Source organism: Castor canadensis, chromosome 6, assembly GCF_047511655.1.
Source record: "Castor canadensis chromosome 6, mCasCan1.hap1v2, whole genome shotgun sequence".
In the NCBI taxonomy this organism is placed as follows: Eukaryota; Metazoa; Chordata; class Mammalia; order Rodentia; family Castoridae; genus Castor; species Castor canadensis.
In genome coordinates this window covers 112,070,813-112,096,543 of record NC_133391.1, presented here as the reverse complement: position 1 = coordinate 112,096,543, position 25,731 = coordinate 112,070,813, and the positions used below count along the sequence as shown (strand labels likewise).

The window sequence follows — 25,731 nt, the reverse complement described above, 5'->3', positions numbered from 1 at the left end:
CCCCCATAGCGATTGCTCCTCTACACACACACACACACACACACACACACACACTGTCTCTCTCTCTTTGTCTGTCTGTCTCTCTCTGTCTCTGGATGAGCCACATTTTCAAGAATTCACTGAGATTTTGTATCCACCACTTAGAGAATATTTGGTGAAGGATGTACGTTTTCCTGCTAACAAATAGGTCATACTCTTGTGTCATCTTTAGTGATGAACATAAGCTATATAAACAGGAAGTAGTTAAGTTATTAACATTTTAAAAATAACATTGTTCATTTATTATCTACTTTTCCCTTCTAATTTTGCATTTGGTAAATAGAGACTAGATTATTTCTTAGAGGGATTTTATTTAATATATGCAAGAAGAATGAGTCAAGTTTAATAATTTGAGATAGGTGAAGGCTGATTTAATAAGGAAACGTGGCAGACTTAGTTTCAATGAATTCTAGCAGGGCTTGAAGTACTGAGGGGCTCATGACCTCCTAGTTTCCACATCGTGTTTGATGATGGCAAAAGCAGTTAACCCATGGGCCCTTCTTTCCAGATATAAAGGTACATTATTCTATGAAGAATGGAAGGCAAGGAACTCACTGTCATTGAGAAGTTAGCTTTAAATCACTTTATCTGCATCAAGCCTTCTCAGAATAGAGATAACACACCATTTTCTAACCTTCCTGGTACAGGCTACAGAAATTGACAGAAGGAAAAGGAGACCACTGGCTAATGATGGACCTGTTAAAAAGAAAGCAAAGAAAGTTCAAGGAAAGGAAGGAGCAAGTGACTCAGTAATGTCTGGTAATCCCGGTGAGTTCTGGGTAATACTTCTTACCAGTCATGGTTCTGATAGTTTTGGATTCTCCAGAGGGCAGAGGAGACTGTTGGAGAGTTGTACCTTCTTCCTCTGTGGAGAAAGACTCCCTTTTTGTGCTTGAGCTCCTGGTGTTGGGTGTAGGAGGTGAGGGGAATGGTGGATCTGGAGTTCTGCAGTTTATCTGTAGTTTTCCTAATTTTCTCTTTTATTTATTTTAGCCATTTTTATCCTGGTTATAAAAATGAATCATTCTTGTTATCCATGTCTAGAACTCTTTTTGTTTTGCAGTCTTGAAACTTGGTACCCATGAAACAACAACTTCATTCCTGATCCCTGCCTTCTAACAGCTACCATTCCACTTTCTGCCTCTATCATTTTAACTACTTTATATTCATTCCTTTTTATTTCTGGGCAATACTCCATTGTATAGATATACCTTATTTCTTAACTCACAAGTTCTTTTTCATTCATGTGTGGGATCCACAGGGGAAGGAAACTTGTACTTACAAGCAAACTTATACATTTGATAGGCAATTTATGTATTTTGAAAATTAAGGGAATAGTAATAAACAAGGTAGAATATATATTAGAAAAATATTAAAAATATATTTTTAGAATAAGAGCAATCACATTAAACAAGGCAAAATATATATTGGAGAAATCATAAATTTTAGAAGTAAGGAGAGTTCTGGAGAGGCAGGTTCTCAGCATATAGTAATCCTGTGTTTCCATCATCCTTCTGGGTTGGTACTCTGTCAGCTATTTTGCCTTTCCAGAGAAATTTCCAGTCTGCCACTGAGATGAGAAAGGACAGTTATCTTTGAGTTTGGAGTGTGGGAGGGGTCTAAGAATCAAATTGCTTTGAACCAATCCTATTTTAGAAACTCCCTTTATTCTTTTTCAGGGTTAATGATGTCTTAAGTTCTGTCTCTTGAGTATTTTGTATGCAAATACAATTGGGTCTGGGTTTTCTTCATTACTGACTTAGGACTTAATTTGAATTGTGTGTGCTGAATTAGTGTTTGCTCATCCATTTTCCTTTCTAGCTTTAGATATTTCATTTGCATTTTTCCCTTTCTTGTCCCCATCTGTCCTTATATCTAAAACAAACAAAAAAGCAGAAGAAAAACGTTACTGTAGTTTTTAATGGTGTTTCAGCAACAAATGAAATCTGATGTGTACTTTGATATGCCATCTTTACCTTGAACCCAAGAACCCAATGTTCTTTATTTCTTTATTACATTGTAGTTAGAGCTATTGCTTTATCTTTTTCTTTTCTTTTCCTTTCTTTTGGTTTTGGTGTCTTGAGACAGGGTCTTGCTATGTAGTCCAGGCTGACCTTGAACTCATAATCCTCCTGGTTTAGCTTCCTGAGTGCTAGGACTACAGGTATGCACCACCACACCTCAATAGGTTCATTGCTTTAATGGGAATTTTCCTCTCAAAATTCTATGCTGGTTATGAATTGACATAATGAGACAAAAATATTGTTTGTGTGTTTTCTTTTTGTTTGTTTCCCAAGAGCCAAAGAAATGTCTGAGGACCAGGACTATTTTAAAGTCGCTGGAAAAGTTGAAAGAATTCTGCTGTGATTCTGCTCTCCCTCAAAGTAGAGTCCAGACAGAACCTCTCAGGCAGAGACTTGAAGTTTTACCAAAATGTACTGATTTTGAAGATATCAGTCTTCAGCGTGCAAAGAATGCAATTTCTTCTGAAGATTCCAAATCTCAGAGTACTCAAAAGGTATGTAGTTGCTACATAGATGAACACCTAGTCACCTAGAATGGTAGGTTCTGTGTGGTCACTCAGGGTAGTGGTTTCCAAGCTTGGCTGATCATCTGAATTAACTTAAGAAGCTTTTGTTTCTTAGGTTTTTTTTCCCCCTTTAAAATTCTTGGAGATTTTAAATGATAATTAGTATAAGCAGAAATTTCTTAGAGCCAACCTACTTTCCATGATTTGTGTGGGAAATCATGGTGGGCAATATGTATTGGTGTTTTAAGGTTTTTCAGTAGAGAGCTTGTCAGAGAGAAAGCAAATTCAAAGGTAAAACAAATGAATATGGGGTTTTACTTGTTCCCCTGTTTGCTTTGTGACTTACTAATTATTTTTAATCATTGCAAAATCATGGGATTTAACTCTTGCTCCATCACTGAACTCCCTAATTCAGAGTTAGAGTTGGTTCTCAACCTTAGCTTTAAATTAGAATCAGCTGGAAAACTTAAAAAAAAAAAAAAGTGAAAACTGGTATTAAGACCTTTCAGAGTTGTGTTTAATTGGTCTTCACTGACAATTGAGTATGGATATTTTAATTTTGAAAGCTTTCATTTTAATAAGTAAATATGGTTAGCCATTAAATTCAGAAAAATGGTTGTATATACACATGCACATATATGTATACAAATTTTTTTTCAGCTATTAAATTCTAATGAAAGCGAGTTTTTCCTTGAAAAATGTACAGGACAAAAAATTTTGGCTGCAATTTTCAAAAGTTCATATCCCTTTCCACAAAATCAAGACCTATGGATGCCTCTCTCAGTTTTTGACTTATTTATCTTAGATCATCAGGAATTGTGTGTGTGTGTGTGTGTATTTTGAGATAGGACCTTGCTGTATAGCCTCAGATTTGCTTAACTCACTGCCTCAGCATTCCAAGTGCTAGGATTACAGGTGTGATCCATGATGCTTTGTTATGTTTTTGTTTTTAATCTCTTTTAATACCTGGAAACAGTTTTCCTAGTTATAGTGATCATACTGTATCTAAAATTTGTTTTTTAGGGCTCATTTTATTGCTTGGAACATTTATTCCAGGACCTCAGTAGAGGCTCTTTGGTATTGTTTTATATATAAAATAACCAACTTGCTATTTCTACAACACAGGAAATTAGAAGTAATTAGATAGAAGGGTTACCTAGAAGTAGTACATGAAAATTATTCAAGGTGATAAACTATTTGATGACTTGAAAGAACAGATGAATGGTAAAAAGTAACCCAGTAAACTTAAATGCCCAGTGATCTGGGGCCATTAACGTATGGTTAGTAACATCATAACTCTTGGTAGGTTTTCTGAATTGTGAAAACAAAGATAAACTGAGTTCAGCTTGTATCTTGAGAATATAAAAGAGAATGTAATATATCTGAGAAGTCTTTCTACCCTTGTGGTTTTCTTTTCTTTTCTTTTTTTTTAAAGTTACTTAATATTCAGGTATTCAGATTGACTTATTTATTATTATCACACATAAGTAAAACTTATTTTTCTGAAAGTCTATCTTATTCTAAAAATGAGTAAGTAGAGAATGAGACTGGGTTTTTTTAGAAAAGCTATTTTTATGAATGTAGAATAACTTTTATAATTGATAGTACTCCTGGATTTTGTGTAAAAATCATACAAACAATAAAGAAAAATTACCCAAATTAAAACCAATTACATTCTTAGGTCTGACCTATATTTCTCTTGCCCTACTGTCCACACCTTACCATCTTCTTACTGCTGGTCTTTGGAGGTTTGTTGAGCTATACTGTTCAGATCAGTTGAGTCTCTTTGAAAAGCTAATGCCTTTACTTCTTGTCCCAGCTAAGCTGAAGTTTTAAGGTATTTGGCAACTGCAAAGTGTGTTTCTGGGTTTTCTCTTGGGCCATTCCTGTTCTTTTTCTTTCTCCTCTTCTGCTTTTGGTCTTTTAGGTCATATTTTTGATCGCAGAGATAACTGAATAAATTTTTAGATGTTGGCAGAGAGATGATTGTTTAAAAGTTGGACTTATCCTATAAATTTGTCTCCTTTTCTCCTTGTCTAAATTAATTCTAATAAGCAAGGGAGTTTCTCTAACCATAAATTGGAATTAATTATGGTTTTCATCACAGGGAGTAAGGATAGTAGGAGTACTAATGTTGAAAATTAGCTTCAGATATATGTTTTCCAAAAGCTGTTTCTCATATTTCTTTACCAAAACAATGATGACTTTGTTGTTAAAGATTTATAAAATACCTTGTTTTAGAGTGTGCTTGGAAATATAAAATGTTAAGTGCAATTTTTGATGTTGGAATGCTTGCTGAAAGAGGTTTTGCTCTAAATTCATACCTATTGATCTTTCATGCACTGTATACCTGGGAATAAATAATAAGAAACATGAAAATAGATTTAAAACAAGAAGTATATAAAAGTATAAAGAACATTAAAAGCATATAAAACATTAAAATATTTCAAAATTTATTTAAGTGCTTATAGTTCATTTTGACTTATAATTTAAAAAAACTTTTACTTTGAAAAAATTTCAAACCTACAAATAATTTGCCTGAATATGCCTCTAGAAACCTTTTACCTAGATTCACTAAGAGTTAGCTTTTTGCCAAATTTGCGTTTTCTCTCTCTGAGAACTTACTAGTACAGTTGATAATTTTTAAATGGTATGAATCTTTTGGTTGCCAGGACAGCCAGTTTGGACCATCTTGTAGGAGTTATGAAAATTTACAGAAATCTTCTGATTCTAAACCAACCAACAAACGATCCAAAAGCATCTATACACCATTAGAATTGCAGTACATAGAAATGAAGCAGCAGCATAAAGATGCAATTTTGTGTGTGGAATGTGGCTATAAGTATAGGTTCTTTGGGGAAGATGCAGAGGTAAGTTGGTTTTCCAAACATTATTTCATATTTTCTTGTTTAGCCATAGATATTTTTCAGTATTTTGGTTTCATTTTCTATCTATGAAAAAGTTAGTTTGATTAGTCACCCTTTAAAAACATTGTCACTTAGTCTACGGCCATACCACCCTGAATGCGCCCAATCTTGTCTAAAAACATTGTCACTTAAAGTAAAAAAACTAAAAACAAACAGACTAACTTGTGGGAGCTAGACTTGTCCCTATTGGAATGTTAACGGCTTATTCTCTGTGGTGCAGGCCCAGTACTTTTCATCCATCAAAAGTCTACTGGATGTATAATTAGTGAATAAATCATAATCATGTTAGTATGTTTTCCAAAGAAGACTGAAGCAAGAACAAATATAAGGGAGTTCTTCTGTTTACCCTTAATTTATGAGTTTCCATAGCTAGGAACAAAGTTACGTCTCAATGGAGGAGCACATTAAAGCTGCCAGGTACTAACAGGTGTTTGAAATTTCACGAATCTCTCATTCATCTTGTCATCTTAGTGTAAGTTGGGTCTCTGTTGAATTTTGAGGTATTTGATATAGGCCTCAGTCAAGAAGGTTAAAAGTGAATTTGCCATTTGATGAGCACACTTACGGAAAGTACTGACGATGGCTCTGTTGGAAGTCATGGATGACTGTGATGATTCCATAGCCTTAAGCCTGGTCTCGTTGTAGGCCATCATAAAGTGATAAGCGCCTGCTGTCTCATGAATGGGAAGTGAAGACTTAGCCAGCTTTGTCTTTTTCTGAATCCTGTTGTGGTCGTTTATATTGTGCTGTGTTTCATGTTATAAAATTAGATTATGAAATGGTATTAACGTGTTACCTGAAGACAGGAATGGATATGTAGTTAGCATCGTATAGGATGCTTATGTCGTTTGCCTGCAAATTCTTATTCCATTGCAGTCTTGTGCTCTTGTATTGAATAGTCTTTGTGTAGGGAAAGCTCAACCCTAAGGTTTTGGTATATCTAAGGACATAGAAGAAGACCTCTCATATTTTTCTGAGATATTTAAAGATGCAGATGTTGGCCCTGAACTCAGGTCATTGGATCTGGAAAAAGTAGATAACTTTCTATGCAGGGAGTGCCTTTTAAACTTTTTATTGATGTACAATACATTCAGAGAAGTGCAGAAATCCTAAGTGTATACCTCGATGAATTTTTTAGCAAAGCGAACAGAGACCCCACACAGAGAATCTTGAAATAGAAATTTTTGACATGTTCTTTTTCAATTTTTTTAGATTGCTTCCCGGGAGCTGAATATTTATTGCCACTTAGATCACAACTTTATGACAGCAAGTATACCTACTCACAGACTGTTCGTTCATGTACGCCGCCTTGTGGCTAAAGGATATAAGGTCGGCCTTGGCTTAAACTTGTGGAAGAAGGGAATTGGGATTTTCTTCCTGGGAGTGAAAACATGCTCGCTTGTAAGGTGGTGGGCAGGCTTTAATTGGTTTTAGAATTTGGCATTTTGAGAAATTTGTGTCAAGATTATTAGAATTTTTAATCTTAGTTTTTAAAAACATTGTTAGGTGTTTTTTAAGACAGGGTCTAGTTATATAGCCTAGGCTGGCCCCCAACTCACTGCAACTTGAAATCCTCTTGCTTTTAATTAATTAATTAATTTTGGCAGAACTAGGGCTTGAACTCATGAACTGGCGCTTGCTAGGCAGGCACTCTACCACTTGAGCCATGCCTCCAGTCCTGTTTCACTTTTGTTATTTTTCTGGATATGGTGTTGTGTTTTTGCCTGGAACGGGCCTCAGACCCTGATACTCCTACCTGCAGATCCTGTGTAACTGGGATCACAGGCATGTATCACTAACTTCCCATTTGCTGATCTTGGTAACTTTTTGCCTGGGCTGGTCTCAAACCACCATCCTTCCAAACTCCACCTTTTGAATAGTTGGGATTATAAGCATGAGTTACTGAATCTGGCTAATTTATTTTAAATGTTTCAGACTTGACTCTTAAACATTTTGAAATTAGTTTTTAAAAATGAGTGTTCACCAGGATTGCTATTAAGTATATCTTATTTTATTGAAGGTGGGAGTTGTGAAGCAAACTGAAACGGCAGCATTAAAGGCCATTGGAGACAACAAAAGTTCACTCTTTTCTCGGAAGTTAACGGCTCTTTATACGAAATCTACACTCATTGGAGAAGATATCCTTTTAGGATAGGAATTTCTGTCTTATATGTTCTAGGAACTCTGTTTTAAGATGACAACAAAAAATAATATTGTTCTTTAAGTGGGAACCTTTTCGATGAGATGAGGTGGTATGGTTATTCAAGCTGTGATTAGTACACTATTGAAGATGAGGGCTTAATGGTGTCTGGAAATGAGTATTTGCTCTTCAAATGCAGTAATAAAAGCAGAGGTCATTGTGCCTGATGAGCAAGAAAAAGTGAGCCTAATAAAAGCTGATGTCAGATTAGCAGCTGATTTGAGTTTCCGTCTTCCCTACCTATTGGTTTTTTAAAAGCTAAATAGTTAGCTGCAAAATTAGAGGAGGGTGTGTTTCAAAGTGATTACTATAAGGTGGGGTTAGGTCCCTAAAAAGAAGGTAAGGATAAGGTGGCCTTAAATGTTACCATGTGAAAGTAATTTTTCTGATGTGGTTTATAGCTTTAATAGCTGCTTATATACAGATCTATTTAGCTTTTACCCAAATTCTGAGGATGGTTTTGTTTGTTAAGATCATAAATAGTGAATGAACAGACTCTAAACCATTAACAGTCGTGTGGTGTTCTGTGCTGACCAGGCTGTGAGAACCGATAATTTTTTTTTCTTTCTATTTATTTATTTTTGCAATACTGGGGTTTGAACTCATGGCCTCACAAATGTTAGGCAGCACTCTTACCACTTGAGCCCACTCTACCAGTTCTTATTTTTTCTTTTGCCTGAGCTTAAGTCTCTTATTTGAAGCCTGTTTCTAAAACAGTATACTTCCCTGTTTCACTTTAGCTCATATCTCCTAATACTCAAATTCAGGATGCTAAGCCTAACTTTGTAAAAAATAGCTTTTTTCCCTGAGAATTTGGTTAATGAACTCATTTGGTATGTGCACATGTACACACACACACACACACACACACACACACATATGTATGTTTCTGATTTTTTTAATGTCTTAAAAATTCTCTTGCCTTTTCTGCAGCTTTAGACACTTTTGAGAAAGAAATTAATTCATAGTGTTTTAGTGTAAATTAATTGGTTTGACTTGTAAAGTGGTTAATATTTGGGCTTCCACAGGGTCCGATGGACCTAATATCTCAGGGAAGAGAAAGCATAGACTATGATCATATTAAATGAATGCACCTAGAATGTTTTCACAAATTGCAAAAATACCCAGGAAAATGAAAATAGTTAATATTAATGGGAACTTAGAATGTATGTTTCCTTAATCATTATTACATGTGAATCCTCTAATCAAGCTTGATGATGCTGTAAATGTCGATGAGATAATGGCTGATACTTCTACAAGCTATCTTCTATGTATTTATGAAGATAAAGAAAGTCTTAAGGACAAAAAAAAGGGGGCCATTTTCATTGGCATTGTGGTAAGTATTTTGTAGGTGAAGGACAAATGATAGGTGTTCATTCATGTATCTTTAAACATAAAGAAGAAGGAAGATATTTGATGAAGTGAGCCTTCAAGTAACTGTACTAGGAAAACATTTTTCTCATAATACTGTGAAATCACTAGTTATGCTTTTCTCATATGGCCACTTGGCACTCTGTGCCATGGAAAGATCCAGATAATTTCAGCTCATGTGCTGTAGGATGTTAAGAGTTGAGGATAGATGCAGATAACCAGAAGGCTTATAAAAAATGTTCAGGTAGAAGAATAAAACACTAAGCTAACACAAGTGTGGGTAGCAAGGGTTTTATCAATTTCCTCTAGAGGTTTTAAATTATAAACAATCATAGAACTATCTTAATTAGATTTGGAGGAAGAGATACTTAAGGGAAAATGATAATTGACCTATACAAAACACCATACCAAATTAACAGTAGGAATGTTTTCCTTCCATCTTATATATGATTTATGAATCTGAGTTTTAATGATTTTTGCCTTTTGTCAATTTATGAGTGAATTTGCTCACTTACAGACCTACTTGGACTCTGTTCAAAATCTTGGACATTTTAGAGTCTTTCACAACTGTCAAAATCAGCCAAGGCATAGTGGCACATCGTGTTGGTCATTCTAGTACTCAGAAGGGCTGGGGCAAGAGGATCTTGAGTTTGAGGCCAGTTTGGGCTACATAGCAAGATTCTGTCTCAGAAAACCCTCCACGACCAAAACAAACAAAAAACTTTTAGAGTCCCTTGCTCTGTTATAAGTTAAACAAAAGTAGGATAGCTACTTTTCTTTGCTTTTTTTAGCATCTACGTTTAGTGACAATATTAACAAAAATTCTACAGTTTGAATGTCTCTAATGTGTTCTTTAATGCCTTTTTCAGACTGCGTAACTGTGCTAATTTGACATTTGCTTAACCTATCAGCTTTTCTCTTAGGGAGTTAGCATTATTATGGGTGTTGAGTGACTCTAAATGATTTTTTTTCTTTGAGAAGCACTTTTTATCTAGGCACAGGCAGACAGACCTGTCTATAAATAGTAAGGTTGTTTGCTTCTTAGCTTTAACATATGTAGTGTGCTATTTTATATTTACATAGAACTCAGATTAAAGAACAGAGTTGGCAGTATACAGTTCCTACTTAGGGTATTTAGAGATACCGTCTGGCCTACTGCAAAGTTAACCATAGTGTATGAGCTGGAGTGCAGAAGAATGAAAAGTAGTCATTTTCCCTTTTAGCATTTTCTTGGATCCTGTCAACCTCAACACCACCTTCAGACTGCTGACATCCTGAGTTCTGGGCCTATGCTATACCCCTCTCCTAAATTCCAGACTCCTATATCTAAATTTTTGTTGAAGAAGGGTTTTCAAGGTTTTTTTCTGGCTCCTCAGACTTGATGTGGCTGAAATGGAGCTCATCTTCCTTTACCCTCAACACTGTACTCCCTGGACTTTTTCCTGTCGTAATGAGTGTCACACATTCCCGAGTCACTATCTGAAAGTCGTCTTTGGGGTCTGGTAGTGAGTCTGAGGTAATAGATATTGCAAATATTATAATTATAGAGTGTTTCTCTGATTAAGTAATACAACAGAGAGTCTGGCTGGCTGATATTTTTTTACTTAAATACTATAAATGACTTTTGTAATTGCTTTGTTTTCATCAAATGCGGGTAGAAACTTAGCTCCTTGTATCACATAAGCATTGATAGTGGATGAGAGTGTGGCTGAGGGAGTTTGTGAGTTTGCATCTTGGCTCCATCACTTGATTGTTTTGGGACTTTAGCTAAGTAACTAACTTAAGTTTTTTACCTCTTCAAGCCTCCATCTTTTTCAGTTTATCTTTCTTTTACTGGCTTGGGGTGATAGGTGGTAGTTTTTAGTTGTTATGGTTATTTTACTGGACCCGCTGTAATTCACAGTTTGTTATGTTTGATTTTTTTTTTTGCAAAAATTATTCTTTTTTTATGTATTCTATACAGTTAAGTACATTTACTAACATTTCAGTGGTCAGGTTAATAGGGCCATGTTATTTACTGCTATTTGTACAGCCTTGTAGTTTATAGAGTACTCACAGGTTTGTTTTTCTTCCTTGATCCTTTCAACAACCCTGTGAGGGAAGTAGGCTGGTTTATTCCCATATGGAAGAGGAAGGGTCTAGTAGGGTGTGGTGACTTGTAGTCACCCTATCAGATGCATTAGGTTCAGAACCTATACTCGAGTGTTTCTTAAAACTCACTTAGCAAATTTGTATATTTGTGCATCTGACTCATGTAAGTCTTGGAAAGCAGATGTATTTTCAAACACTTGAGAAATGTAGTGCATACTAGTGACTTATTATTGTTACTATTTCCCATGTTTGTGCTGTGTCAGCTATAACTGGAAAAATGTCTATTTCCTGTGATGTTATATTTGTATTTGTTTTCAGGGAGTGCAGCCTGCCACAGGTGAAGTTGTGTTTGATAGTTTCCAGGACTCTGCTTCCCGTTCAGAGCTGGAGACTCGCATATCAAGCCTACAGCCTGTGGAGCTGTTGCTTCCATCAGACTTGTCAGAGCAAACAGAGACACTCATCCACAGAACCACTGCTGTTAGGTAAGTTGTCATGTCACTGGAAAATAATAATGGTCCTCAAACTTAGGTTTAATTCCAAAACAAATACCTAGTAATTCCAAAGCCAATACCTATTGCTTATAAAAATTACATTTCAGCAGTGGAAATTTTTTTAAAAATTACTTATATTATCACCTTAATTTAAGATTATAGAATTTGATTTTTAAGGAGTTTATGATATTATTTAATCATATTACTTAGCAATTCACCCAAAATTTCTAGAGATAATTTAGTGTTCATTTCTGGAGATAATTTAATGTTCATTTCTTAGAAAGTTTATGTAATTTTGAAAATGCTTTGTCTATGCTGCAAAGCAGTTTTTTTTTTCTATGCTGCAAAATTGTGTTTAGTAGTTTTATTTACTACACCTAAGCATATGCTTTTTTTTATAAAGCAGTGGTTTGGGAACCGTGGCCTTTACAGGAAGAAGATGTGGTTATGATATGTGTCAGCTGAGTTTGCAATCCAGTATACTTAATTGATTCACATAGCACTAAGTACCAAGCATGAGGGTGCCTCTGGGAAGGCAAACAATTTGAAAACAAACTAGTATTGAAAGGTAGCAAAAAACCAAATTGAAACATTAAGTGTGCCGCCAATAAGGTTAGAAGAGATTGCTTACAGGTAAAATAGGAGTTTAGAAACCATTAAAGCCAAAGGTATTAATAATTAGGTAATAAAAACAAAGAGGGTGGGGAAAAGGAAAAAGTAAGATAGGAAAGAGGGCAAGTATACTGAATGATGTATAAGAAATAATAGTGAGGGAGATCACAAGAAAATAAACACAGAGAAAGACAAAACTAATCATAACCAAATAAAATACACAAAGTATCCACCAGTCAATATTTCTTCCTTGTTGAGGAGAAGGGTATGGTTTTTCTCCTCCCCTCCCCCCAACCAAGCTTGTCTTTGCAGTTCACTTTGTCACGGTAACAGCTGTTTTTCTCTGAATTCCAAGTAGGTTAGACTAGAAAGGACTGTTTGCAGACTGAGCCTAGTGCTGTTTCTCTGTTGGGTTGAATTCCTGTGCCAGTGTACCCTCAACCTGCTCTTACCAGCTGAACCCTTATCTCTCAGGCCCTCTGGGATACAGAGTGAAGGCAAAGCAGTCTGCTCTGGTTGGGCAAAACATGGGTCTGTAATCCATCTGGTGTGCCCTGGCCTTGTGGTTCTCTGTCCTGGCACATAACCAGTCTTTTCTCTTTCTAGAGTTTGGGATGAAACTCAGCTGATGTGATATGTTTGTTTCCAGCTTCCCTCTGGGGTGTGGTTCACAGCTTATACTTCCTATCCAAGTAGATCTGTGGTCATGAATCTGAGGCATCCTTGCTCATATCCACATATATACACAACTAGTCTCTTTCCTCTTACCAGAGTCTGGGCTGCAGCTCACTGATGGGTTTGCCCTTGGCTTCCTTCTGTGGTGTCTTAGGGCTCATACTTCTCACCCAAGTTGATCTCTGTTCATACATCTGAGTCCAAGGCACAGCCAGCTTCTTGGGTCCATACTGATTCTCAGGGTGGTTGCCCACTTGGCTAGTGGAGGGGGAAGCCTTTGAGGTTTGGAGATACAACAAGGCAGCATCTTCTGCTCTTCCTGGCTGAACAGTCTGACTGTAAAACTCCCCTTAGGTGATTTCCCTTTATTGCACGGTGAGCAAGTGCATGGAGCCTCTTCTCCAGCTTCTGCTTGCTCCACCACATAAACTTGAGTTCTGCAGAGTGCCAGCTGGTTTACCTATAGATCTTCTTGAGGCATCCCTTTCGCTTTTGCTTACGGCTTCACTGTGGGGGATTTTCCCCCTTCTCTACCATTTTGCTAAACTAGGGTTTGTTGTTCCTTTTATAAATCTGAAGTTCAATATTTCTGAATTTCACCTGGTCTCTTAACTGTATACTATATACTGTTGCCCTTCTTTGTCTCTCCACACCATCTACCTCTTCCAGCAGCTACCCATTAGGTGGGTACCTAATGTTTTGTTTCATATTCATTGGAGATGCAGGAAAGTGATAAATGTTTCTAATCCACCACCTTCCCTCCTAATTAATACAGTAAATGCCTGTGCATAGAAATGTTTGTGTGCTTTTTTTATTTCCTTAAGATAAATTCTTTAAAAAAATTTTTTTTATTCATTTATTCACATATGCATACATTATTTGAGCCATTCCTCCCCGCTGCCCTCTCCCTCTACCCCCAAAACCCCTTGCTTCCAGGCAGAACCTGTTCTGCCTTTATCTATAATTCTGTTGAAGAGAAGACATAAGCAATAATAAGAAAGACAAAGTGTTTTTGCTAGTTGAGATAAGGATAGCTATACAGAGAGATTCCTAGCATTGCTTCCATGTACCAATGTGTTACAACCCAAGTTGATTCATCTCTACGTGACCTTTTCACTAGTTCCTGATCACCTTCCCATATTGACCTCTGTCACTTTAAGGTTTCTGTATTAGCTCCTCTGCAGTGGGGACATCAAACACTTCCAAGTTTTGGGTTTCCTACCTATCCCCATACCTCCCGTATGTGCTCTCCCCTTATCATGTGACCCAAGTCCTACAACATTGCTGTATTCGCCCTAGATCTAATGTCCGCATATGAGGGAGAACATACGAGTTTTAGTCTTCTGAGCCTGGCTAACCTTGCTCAGAATGGTGTTCTCCAGTTCCATCCATTTACTTGCGAATGATAAGATTTCATTCTTCTTCATGACTGAGTAAAATTCCATTGTGTAAAAATGCCACATTTGCTTAATCCATTCGTCAGTAGTGGGGCATCTTGATTGTTTCCATAACTTGGCTATTGTGAATAGCGCTGCAGTAAACATGGGTGTGCAGATGCCTTTGGAGTAACCTGTGTTGCATTCCTTTGTGTATATCCCCAGGAGTGGGATTGCTGGATCATATGGCAGATTTATGTTTAGAATTTTAAGAAGCCTCCATATTTTTTTCCAGAATGGTTGCACTAGCTTGCATTCCTACCAGCAGTGTCCAAGGGTCCCTTTTTCCCCACATCCTCGCCAACACCTGTTGTTAGTAGAGTTGCTAGTGATGGCTATTCTAACAGGGGTAAGGTGGAATCTTACTGTGGTTTTGATTTTCATTTCTTTTATGGCTAGAGATGGTGAGCATTTTTTCATATGTTTTTTGGCCATTTGAATTTCTTCTTTTGAGGAAGTTCTGTTTAATTCAGTTGCCCATTTCTTTATTGGTTCATTGATTTTGGGAGAGTTTAGTTTCTTAAGTTCCCTGTATATTCTGGTTATCAGTCCCTTGTCTGACATAGCTGGCAAATATTTTCTCCCACTCTGTGGGTGGTCTCTTCAGTTTAGAGACCATTTCTTTTGTTGTACAGAAGCTTTTTAATTTTATGAAATCCCATTTGTCCATTCTTTCTCTTAGTTGCTGAGCTGCTGGGGTTCTATTGAGGAAGTCCTTGCCTATCCCTATTACTTCCAGAATACAGGGTGATAGACATGGATCTAGTTTCAGTTTCTTGCAGATGGATAACCACTTTTCCTAGCAACATTTGTTGAAGAGGCTGTCTTTTCTCCATCGTATGTTTTTGGCACCTTTGTCAAAAATGAGGTGGGTATAGTTGTATGGATTCATATCCAGGTCCTCTATTCTGTTCCACTGGTTTTCATGTCTGTTTTTGTGCCAGTACCATGCTGTTTTTATTGTTATTGCTTTGTAATATTGTTTGAAGTCGGGTAGTTGGTGGTTTTATTCACCTGTTTTCTTTCTCTTGGTTAAATTTTGTTTTGTGGCTGTATTGGGTTTTTATCTAGTTGTGTTTGTGCTGTTTCTGTCCCTGGTTTGGGTGCAATTTAGTATTAACTAATTCACAGTGATAAAACAAAAAAAACAACAAGAAAACAAAACAAGAAAACCTGAAGAAATCAACAGGGAGAGATGAGCAAACAGACAAGAAACAAACAAACAAACAAAAACTCCAGGTTCAGGATGAATAGAATTTCAGTCTTAGTTTAAGTTCTGGTGTTACTCCTCCAGTATCCAGTTTGGTGTTGGTATTTAAGCAGAAGCTCTGGCTTAGTCTTACCAGGTGGTTGGTTGTGGGTAGTGTTTTTTTTTTCTTCTGTCTTTCAGCAGCTGCTGATTAGTCAGCTTCTCCCCCAGTGAGGTGTGGCAGCTCTGCAGTCTACTAGTTGTCCTGCTTTGGAGTTGGCTTATCTCAGTGCTTGTTTACTAGGAGCTTGTGTCTTTGCCTCGCTCCCTTTCCCTGGGGCAAGGGCAAGGTCAGTGATCCATTGGCCAGCTGCTCCTGTCAGCATGTTGTGATGGTTGACTGTTTGTTCCTCAAAGCTGCAGAGCCTCTGACTGTGGGTGCCCTGGGACTGGGCCCTGTAGTCTGAGCCCTTGCTCCTTCCCTACTTCACGCAGCGGCCTATCACCTGCCCTATGTCAGCCCTCCTGCCATTGGTTTGCTGTGAGTTCAGCTCCTCGTCCCTTCCCCCTTCTCCACTGCGCTTTCAGCAACTCCTGCCCCCTTCCGTGTTTATTCAGGTTTTTTTTTTTTTTTTTTTTTTCCTTCCTGGGGGAAATTGGTCTGTCCAGGGAGGTTGTGCTGGTTTATTGCAGGGGTGGCAGAGGGATACCATGTGACGCTTGGCTCTCACCTGTTTGGTCTGTCAAAGTTCTCCCAAGCATGTTTGGAGCTGTGGCCACCGGTGGTGGCCCGCCTGTTCTCTCAGTGTATTGTGTTGTGGAGAAGCCTTCCATAGGCTAGGAGTTCAGGATGTCATAAAGTTTCAACTCTCCCTGGTGCTTCACTTCCGCCAAGTGTGGCTCCAGTATCTCAACAAGGTTCCTGATTCACGGAGCTCATGCTGTCTGCGTCTGTGTCCCTGTCGTCAGTTTGGATCCTCAAGATAAATTCTTGAGAGTAGAATTTCTGAGTGAGAGGGTATAAATATTTATGAAGCTTTTGGATGTTTACTAGATTTAGTAATATCTACTTATACTAGTATAGTGGAGACATTGTTATGATTTGGATACGAATTGCCTCCCCCACTGCCCCCCCCAAAAAAGGTTTATGCATTGAAAGCTTTGTCTCAACTGGGGGCACTATTGAGAGATGATTGGATCATGAAGGCACAACTTTATCAATGCGTTAGTCCATCAATGAGATCATAGCTGAATGGGCTATCAGAAGGCAGGGCCTAGTTAGAGGAAGTAGGTCTTAGGGGGTGTGACTTTGAAGGGTATATCTTGCCTCTGGACTCTTCTTCTCTGTCTTTCTGCTTCTTGGCTCTGACTAAATGAGCAGCTTTATTTTCTCCACCATGCCTTTCCGCCATGATGTTTCTACCTTGCCACAGGCCTAGAAGCAATGGAATAAGACAACCAACCATGGACTGAAACCTCTGAGACCTCAGAATAAGTCTTTCCTCTTTAAGTTGTTTTTTTCATAGTGATGGAGGCTGACTAATACAGAGCATTCTTGGAATTTTACTAACATTCAGGATGATCATTTAATAATATTTATCTCTTGCATAGATGAAAAACTCTGCAGCAAGTCCACTTATTTTGTTCTTAGTCCTTTCCTGACAGGGTTCAAACTTGAATAAAAGTCAAATAGTAAAATTATAAAGAGTATTGTTCTTGGAGAGCTGGAAAAATTAATAAAATCTCTAAAACATTCTTAAAGATAGTCATCTGAAACTGCATTTTCAATATTTCAAGTTTTTGATTTTGTTCCGTTTTTCTTAACTGAGTATATATTTGATTACCTTAGATTAATCTGAGATTAAATTTGATCAGCTGCATCAACATCTTTATTTTGTGTTTTTCACTTAGTTTTACAAAAACAATGAAAAGACAAAATTCAAAATATAAAATATAAGATGCCCAAACATTCCAGTGGCAGACATTTTCAAGACTGCATTTTTGTTTGGCAAGAAACTTAGCTTGGGGATATTCTTTAATGTTCACTTATGAGAGTTGATTTGAAAGCCTGAATGTTTGGGTGTCATATATGGGTCTCACAAAACTTAACAGCTGCTTTTGCTCATTTTAATTTGCATTTTTCTAGTTAGCATTGCAAGTACATAATTTTTCCTGTGTTCACCAACCACATGTAAGTTTTCATTCTTTCTAAATATTCTTTTGCATTCTTTGTTCAATTTAATTTCATTTGCAGATTGTGTTAAGCAAAGTCAAATGTTAAACCTTCATTTCTATGGCGTGTTTACAGCTAATTTATAACTGTGGACAGAATTTAGTAGTGAAGGTTCAAAAATCCTAGGGTCAAACAGTGTAGATGCCTGTGACACAGAGATTAGATTAAAAGACTGATTCTTCCTTTTACTGTTTTTTGTTTCTTTTGTCTGTGGGACTGTGGTTTGAACTCAGGACCACATGCTTGCTAGGTAGGTGCTCTACCATTTGAGCCACTTCACCAGCCCTTGACTCTTCCTTTCAGTGACTTTTAATAATTACTCTGTTGTGGTGTCCTTTTCTTTAAAATAGGGGTAGCAGTAATGTTTACCTCATAGGTTTGTTGGAAGGATTACATAAGTTTATACAGGTAGAATGCTTCAAATAGTTTCTGGCTTAGAGAAGTCTCTGTGAGTGGAAATTATTATTATTATTATTATCATTAGTTATTACCTTTGTTTTGGTAGTACTGCAGTTTGAACTCAGAGCCTCACACTTGCTAGGCAGTTGCTATGCCACTTGGACCATGCCCCCAGCTGTTTTTGCTTTGGTTATTTTTGAAATAGGGTTTTATGTTTATGCCTGGGCTGGCTTGGACCTCAATCCTATGTATGCTTCACAAGTAGCTGGGATGACAAGCATGTGCCACTACACCAGACTTTTACTGGTTGAGATGGGGTCTCTTGAACGTTTTTGCTTGGCTTGTCCTGGAACCGTGGTCCTTCTGATCCATGCCTCCTGAGTATCTAGGATTACAGGCTTAAGCCACCTCACTTGGCCAGCCATTACTACTTTTAATATTGTCTCTCCTCTACTATCTTCTGGAATTTCTGTCAGAAGTACAGTGTTGGAAAGAAATGGTCTCTAAACTGAAGAGACTACCCACAGAGTGGGAGAAAATATTTGCTAGCTACACATCAGACAAAGGACTGATAACCAGAATATACAGGGAGCTCAAAAAACTAAACTCCCCCAAAATCAATGACCCAATAAAGAAATGGACAACTGAACTAAACAGAACTTTTTCAAAAGACGAAATCCAAATGGCCAAAAAGGCACATGAAAAAATGCTCACTATCTCTGGCTATAAAGGAAATGCAAAACAAAACCACACTAAGATTCCACCTCACCCCTGTTAGAATAGCCATCATCAAAAACATCATTAACAACAAACGTTGGCGAGGATGTGGGGAAAAAGGGACCCTTATACACTGCTGGTGGGAATGCAAGCTAGTGCAACCACTCTGGAAAAAAATATGGGGGCTTCTTAAAAAACTAAACATAGATCTGCCATGTGATCCAGAAATCCCACTCCTGGGGATATACCCAAAGGAATGCAACACAGGTTACTCCAGAAGCACCTGCACACCCATGTTTATTGCAGCACTATTCACAATGGCCAAGTTATGGAAACAGCCAAGATGCCCCACTACTGATGAATGGATTAAGAAAATGTGGTATTTATACACAATGGAATTTTACTCAGCCATGAAGAAGAATGAAGTCTTGTCATTCACAAGTAAATGGATGGAACTGGAGAACATCATCTTAAACGAAGTTAGCCAGGCTCAGAAGGCCAAAAATCGTATGTTCTCCATCATATGTGGACTTCAAGTCTAAAACAAATGTAGTAATATTATTGTACATAGATCACACACTAAGGGGAAAACACATACAGGGGGAATAGGGAAAGGTAGGAAACCCAAAACTTGAAAGTGTTTGATGTGCCCACTGTAGAGGAGCTAATACAGAAACCTTAAGTGACAGAAGTCAATATGGGAAGGTGATTGGGAAGTAGTGAAGAGGTCATGTAGAGGTGAATCAATTTGGGTTCTAATACACTTGTGCATGGAAGCAATGCTAGGAATCTCTCTGTATAGTTATCTTTATCTCGAACTAGCAAAATGCTGTGTCTTTCTTATTATTGCTTAAGTCTTCTCAACAAAATTGGAGAAGAGGCAGATCAGGTTCTGCCTGGAAGCGAGGGGGGTGGGGAGTAGAGGGAGGGGAAGGGGATATGAGGGGGGAGAAATGGCTCAAAATGTATGCACATAGGAATAAATGAATAAATGAATTAAAAAAAAGAAGTACAGTGTTGGAACTGGGTGATGGTGGCTCATACATTTAATCCTAACTACTTGGGAGGCTGAGATATGGAGGATTGTGGCTTGAGGTCAGGCTGGGCAAAAAACAGTTTATGAGACCCCATTTCAATGAAAGAAAGCTGGGGATGGTGATGCAGGCCTGTAATCTCAGTGACAGTGGGAAGCTTAAAATAGGAGGATCGTGGTCCTGGCTGTCCTGGACAAAAAAACAAGTAAGACCTTATCTCCTGAATAACCAAAGAAAAGGGGCTGGAGGTGTGGCTGAAGTGATGGAGCACCTGCCCAGCAAGCGTGGAACCCTGAGTTCAAACCCTAGTAGTAGAGAACGTTGTTATTTTACTCTCTGTGCATGTCTCTTTGTCGTGTGATTTTCCACTTCCACCTATGGTTCTTATATTGTTTTTGGTCCTTAGGTATTTCCTCTTTTACACTTAAAAAAGAATGACTCTCTTTAACAAATTTTACTGTTGCTTTTGCTTTTTCTTTGTTTTTAAGATATGCTATGTAGCCCAGGTTGGCATCAAATTTGAGAGCCTCCTGCTTCAGCCTCCTGAGTGCTGGGGTTACAGGTGTATGCCACCACATGTAGCAAGCATGTTTTTGACTGTATTTCAAGTCACTGTTTCTATGAGTTTTTAGTACACTATCTGGACAAGTAAGTCCTTCATGCTTTTGGTAGCATATCACCATTTTAAGAGATTAAAAAAAAAATCTCATTCTGAAAGCACTTTGTAGTTAGTTTATTATTCTTACTTTAACTTTGTTTTTAGTATTCAACTTTTGATTCATATTTCTACATTAATTTCCCCCCTAGATGCTAATGGCTCTGTTTTAATATCCGTAAAACTTATCAGTTTTTATCAACCTGAGATATAAGTAGCAGACACATTTAAAAAAATTTAGTAAGGGGCATAATGAATACTTATAATTAGGCATGAAGAATATAGTTTGTCCAAATTCTGTTCCATATTTACTACCAGTAAACAAGATAGCACTGAATTTTCAAATATGAAATTGTTTTGTTTGGATTTTGTTGATATCTTTTAAACACTGATAGGTGGTTTCTTGTGTCTTAGACTTGGACCACTCTATAACTCCTTTTTTAATTCTGCAGTAAACCTGAAGGTAAAAATAGCAGTTTTTGTCAGTTGCTGGTTGATACTCTATTAATATCGAAAACTATGTGTGTTAAAGCTGTGTGAATAAAGGCAAAAAGAATGGCCCAAAATTATAGAATATCCTAAAGTGTTTGGTTTTCTCTGGTATTCTTATCTTTAACCACAAGAGGTCTCCAAAGGATTTTTATATTTTGAGTTACAATTTTAAGACTACTAAAACCTTCACATTCATTTTATATTTCAAGATACAGACTTGCTTACTTTGTGTTATATTGTAATTTAGAACAAGAATTAGTCACAATTGTAGTAAGCTAAAATTATTATTTCTAAATAGTGACAAACTCAATTTTTCTTAGGTTGTTTGTCCTTATATAAAATGTGTTTTTAAGATTTCCATCTGGGTTCTAGGGACTCAGTTGTACTGTCTTATTACCTTTCTATTTGTTGTAAGAATATATAGAAAGAAACAAATGGAAAGCAATGGTTTTGAGCCTTGTATTAACTACAGTTAAGATTGCTTTAGCTTAGAGATGTTATATATTTGTTTATAGACTTAGATGAATGGAAAGCTATAGAAAGTAATAATTGGGCTGGTGAAGTGGCTCAAGTGGTAGAGCTCCTTCCTGCTTAGCAGGCATGAGGCCCTGAGTTCAAACCCCAGTCCTGCAGAAAAAAAAATAAAGTAGCTAATGTTATTAATAAATATTAATATTTGCTAGCTTTTAATGAGAGTTGTTTTGAGGCAAGTAAGTTGAATATAGCAGATGATACTCAATTTTGTGCTCAGAGAAATGAGAGCATTCTGGGCGCAGGCATCACCAAGGATGGCTTTGTGGAGGAAGTGGCATGGATGGGGCCACATGCAGGATGGGGGACTTGGACAGCAGAGGGGAGAGTCTGCCGTGTATACATGGAAATGATGTCAATTCTGAGGTACACAGGGTGGAGGATTAGAAACGTGTAGAGAGAGAGGAGATCCCTGGTTGGGGGAAACTTTCATATGGAAAATTGAGGAAGAAAATATCCAGGATAAGGAAATCCAGGAATGGAAAGGCAGGAAGGTTGCTGAGCAAGAAGAGATGAGTCTCTGCCTAGATGTAACAGGTGAATTTAAAAAAAGTGAACAGTTCCTCTAAGGGAAAAAAGTATATAGTAAAAGTCTGAGAGGAAGGAGTTTGGAGGATGCTAGTGGTTGGAAATTGGAGAAAGAAGGGTAGAGAAACAGAAAGGGAGTGCTTAATGAGTTAGGTGGAGAAGCAGGACAAGGTAGGAATGTACAGATATAATTTATCTGTTGCACAGGATTAATCAATTGTGAGTTTATTTTTAATAATGATTATTTCACTGGAACTGCATGACATTCAGAAGATGCTTGGCTAAAAACTAGCTCTAAGCAGTCGATAAGATTTATGAAAGTACTGTGGAAGAATAGTCTACATTACCTCAGTGACTTTAGCAAGCTAATCTTTGAAATAAATACCGAGTGCTTCATTGTTTACTAAAAGAGGTGTATGCTGCAGATTTAAAGAAAACATGGAAATCCTAATGTTGGGGATTAAGAATAACTCTTGAGAAACAGAAGTATTTTGATCTGCAGAGGACTGCAGAGGACTTCATACCATCTGAGCTTTAACCAAAACTGTAACCTAACATGATTGTTTATACTGAAATTTATATCATCTGGATTTCAGTGATATTTGAAACTACCATTGCAGCACCTTAACTTTATGTTCTTTTCTTATTCATGTATGAAAGACTAATCAACGTAGACTTTGATTTTCAGGTTTTTAATGGAGAATGTTTAGTAGTTGAGTGTCAAAATGAAGTTATACAGTGAGACTGCATTTGTGCCTATGAGAGTGATATGAAAACTGGAACTGTATGGCTGAAGTCCAACTTCTTTCTAATGTCATTATTTGAATTTAGCATTAGTTTAAAAAAAAAGTCTTTTTTGAAGGCTGGTGCGGGGGAAAGGGAAATTTTACTCACTAACTGGGCTAATTATATGAAGTGTTATGAAGTGGCCTGTACTTGGTGGTACCAATTTAGTGATTGCAGTGTTCCAATTTATTTTACCAAAGTATAATAAGTTAAGTTCCTTGTGCTTGGATGAGGTTATTTCAGTATGATTATTTGGTCTTTGTAGCCAAATAAATGAGGAATGCTGTACCAAACACTGGTATGAATATCAGAGCCTCTAAAGTTTATGGGAAAGTGAAGCTGGGTAAAGTGAGGGCATTCTGGGAGGTGTAAACTGGGGCTGGAATAAGGGACTGTCAGGCCCAGGTGTGTGGAAATGGAGTATGGCCTGGCACAAACAAGTGCCTTAATTGCTGCTCAGTGGATATTTGCTGAGTGATAAAATGTGTAAAGTCAGAGAGGAAGGCTGGAGATGTTCCATTGAGGATGTGGGCGCTAGTGGCACTTTATGTTGGTGTGTCTCGGATTTGGCTTACTGACCCCTTTTATAAGTGTTTACTAATTTGTTTTACAAGTTTTTCCTTTTATATTTGTTAAAATTTCAATCTAAAAATTACAGAGGTAATAAGTGTTTAAAGTGAAAAAAAATGTTTTAAAGGAAAAATGTTTTTTGCTAACCTTTCCACCTTGATTTAAATCATTTTTACTATGTGTAAACCTAAAGCCTAGTGCCTTAGCTTTTATCTTTTTTACAGCAATTAAATCAAAACAAAATTTGAGAATAAAGTCATACAAAAGCACAAAACTAATAAAATATAAACAAACAGTTGCCTGGTGTGAAGAATGGTGTTCTTCTGCTGAAAATAAGCCGTTCCTCCCAATTCTTTCTAAGCTGTCTTTCCCCTGGGTGTTTATCTGGGGAGAACAGAGAGAAAGAGAGAGAGGGAGAGAGAGAGAGAGAGAGAGAGAGAGAGAGAAAGAGAGTGTGTGTGTGTGTGTGTGTGTGTGTGTGTGTGTGTGTGAGCGAGCTTGTGCTTGTGGAACGGTGTGTGTGTGTGTGTGTGTGTGTGTGAGAGAGAGAGAGAGAGAGAGAGAGAGAGAGAGAGAGAGAGCGAGAGAGAGCTTGTGCTTGTTGGCCTTTCTGAATTGGTGGCTTCTTTAGCTCTAACTCTGAGTTACTCCTGGCCAGGAGTAAACCTAGGGAAATCATCATGGTGTCACTCTTTGGATCCCAAGTCCCCTAGCTGGTCTGCTTTCTGTCTACCTTTCAGAATTGTCTTATGTTTTATATGAAACATGCTGAGAGTTGTACTTAACAGGAGCAGTAGGGGGAAATTCACTTGTTCATGGAGCAGAAATCCTCCGGTGAGATCTTAGTAACTTCTCTGTATGTAAATGAACTTTCCTTTCTTGGTACTGTTTCCTTTCTTGATTATATTGATAATGCCAATGTGTAAATGTTTATTGCAGTAAAATTGAATTTTGTATGTGGATGAACCTAATTAAGAGAAAACTCCCTTTTTTCAAGTTTTTTTTCTTTTAACAATTTAAACTGCTTTTTATGTTTTTAGTATCACTTTAAGCATGTTGAAATATTTTTTAAAGCACCATCAAGGGGGAAGTCCTTGTCTTATCCTTGTCAATCAACAACCTAAAGCATTCAAAAAGTAGTGGTTAAATTTTGCCAGCACTCCATCAGAGTGACCTTCAGATAATTAAGTCAGACCATCTTCTTACAAAGTTTACCCTTTCTTGTTTATTGTGTACAAAAATTAAGTATTGCAGTTAAAAGTCAAAAGCATTTGAAGGAACCTCAATAGTGAGAGGACCTCAATAGTCAGAGGACCAAGAGAAGGGCATAAGTTAGGTGCAGAAAGACAGGTTGAGAGGGAAATGCCCCAGAAATTGAGAAGATGCAAAGCTGAGTTATCCAGGACATTGGCCTCCACAGGTAGCAATGAGTTGTACCTGGTTCACTTACCTGAGGGATTTTGTTGGTTTGTTTGTTTTTGAGTAGTACTGGTGTTTGAACTCAGGGCTTTGCCCTTGCTAGGTATGCACTCTACCTCTTGAGCCACACCTCCAACCATACCACATAGAATTTTAAGTAGTTCACAGGTAAATACTTTTTACTTTCATAGTTAAATATTTACTTGAGGTATATTTAAAACATGTAATTAGTGAATCAAACCTGTGATTTCATAAATTTTTATGGTGTAGAAAGATACTGAGTTAAAATTGTGAGTTGATTTAACAACTGTCAGGTTGTAGTGATGGGCTGTGAAGGTGACAACATCACTGTCAAAGGTGGAGGGGAATGACCAAGGTAGGGAATGTGTTGGAGTACATGTAGCTTATCTGCTTGTTGTTTAGGTTCTGTAGGTTTGTTTGAATTAAATCTAGCATAAATTGAACCATTGTTTGAGTGTAAAAAAAAGTCTCAGGAATTATAGAGAAATACAGGTGATGAATTTGAGGTCCAGACCTGGCTTTTAAGTTCTTGAAGATGGGTTACTCTCCATTTTTCAAATTGGCTCACTTTTCTTATTTTATTCTACATTCAAGTTAGTTTTATTAATTTAGATGGCTAGCAGTAAATTCTAAATGATTATCCTTTTCCTATCTCTAACATAAATCTAAATATTGACAGGTGTTCCCAGAAGTTACTCAGCTTATCCATACATCCTCTGAGTTGTACACTATTATGTATTCATTCATTTATTGATCCTTAAAAGCATGTATTGGGTGCCTGC

General features: G+C 37.3%; 1 protein-coding gene across 1 annotated transcript in view; it reads left to right on the top strand.

The window, feature by feature from the left end:
• Msh3 (mutS homolog 3) overlaps positions 1–25,731 on the top strand; it is a 186,965-nt gene that overhangs the window by 1,030 nt on the left and 160,204 nt on the right. The window contains exons 2-8 of the mRNA XM_074077200.1: positions 687–807; positions 2,337–2,557; positions 5,242–5,439; positions 6,709–6,825; positions 7,517–7,636; positions 8,889–9,032; positions 11,477–11,643. Coding sequence (XP_073933301.1) covers positions 687–807; positions 2,337–2,557; positions 5,242–5,439; positions 6,709–6,825; positions 7,517–7,636; positions 8,889–9,032; positions 11,477–11,643 — 1,088 coding nt within the window. The remainder of the gene's footprint in view (positions 1–686; positions 808–2,336; positions 2,558–5,241; positions 5,440–6,708; positions 6,826–7,516; positions 7,637–8,888; positions 9,033–11,476; positions 11,644–25,731) is intronic.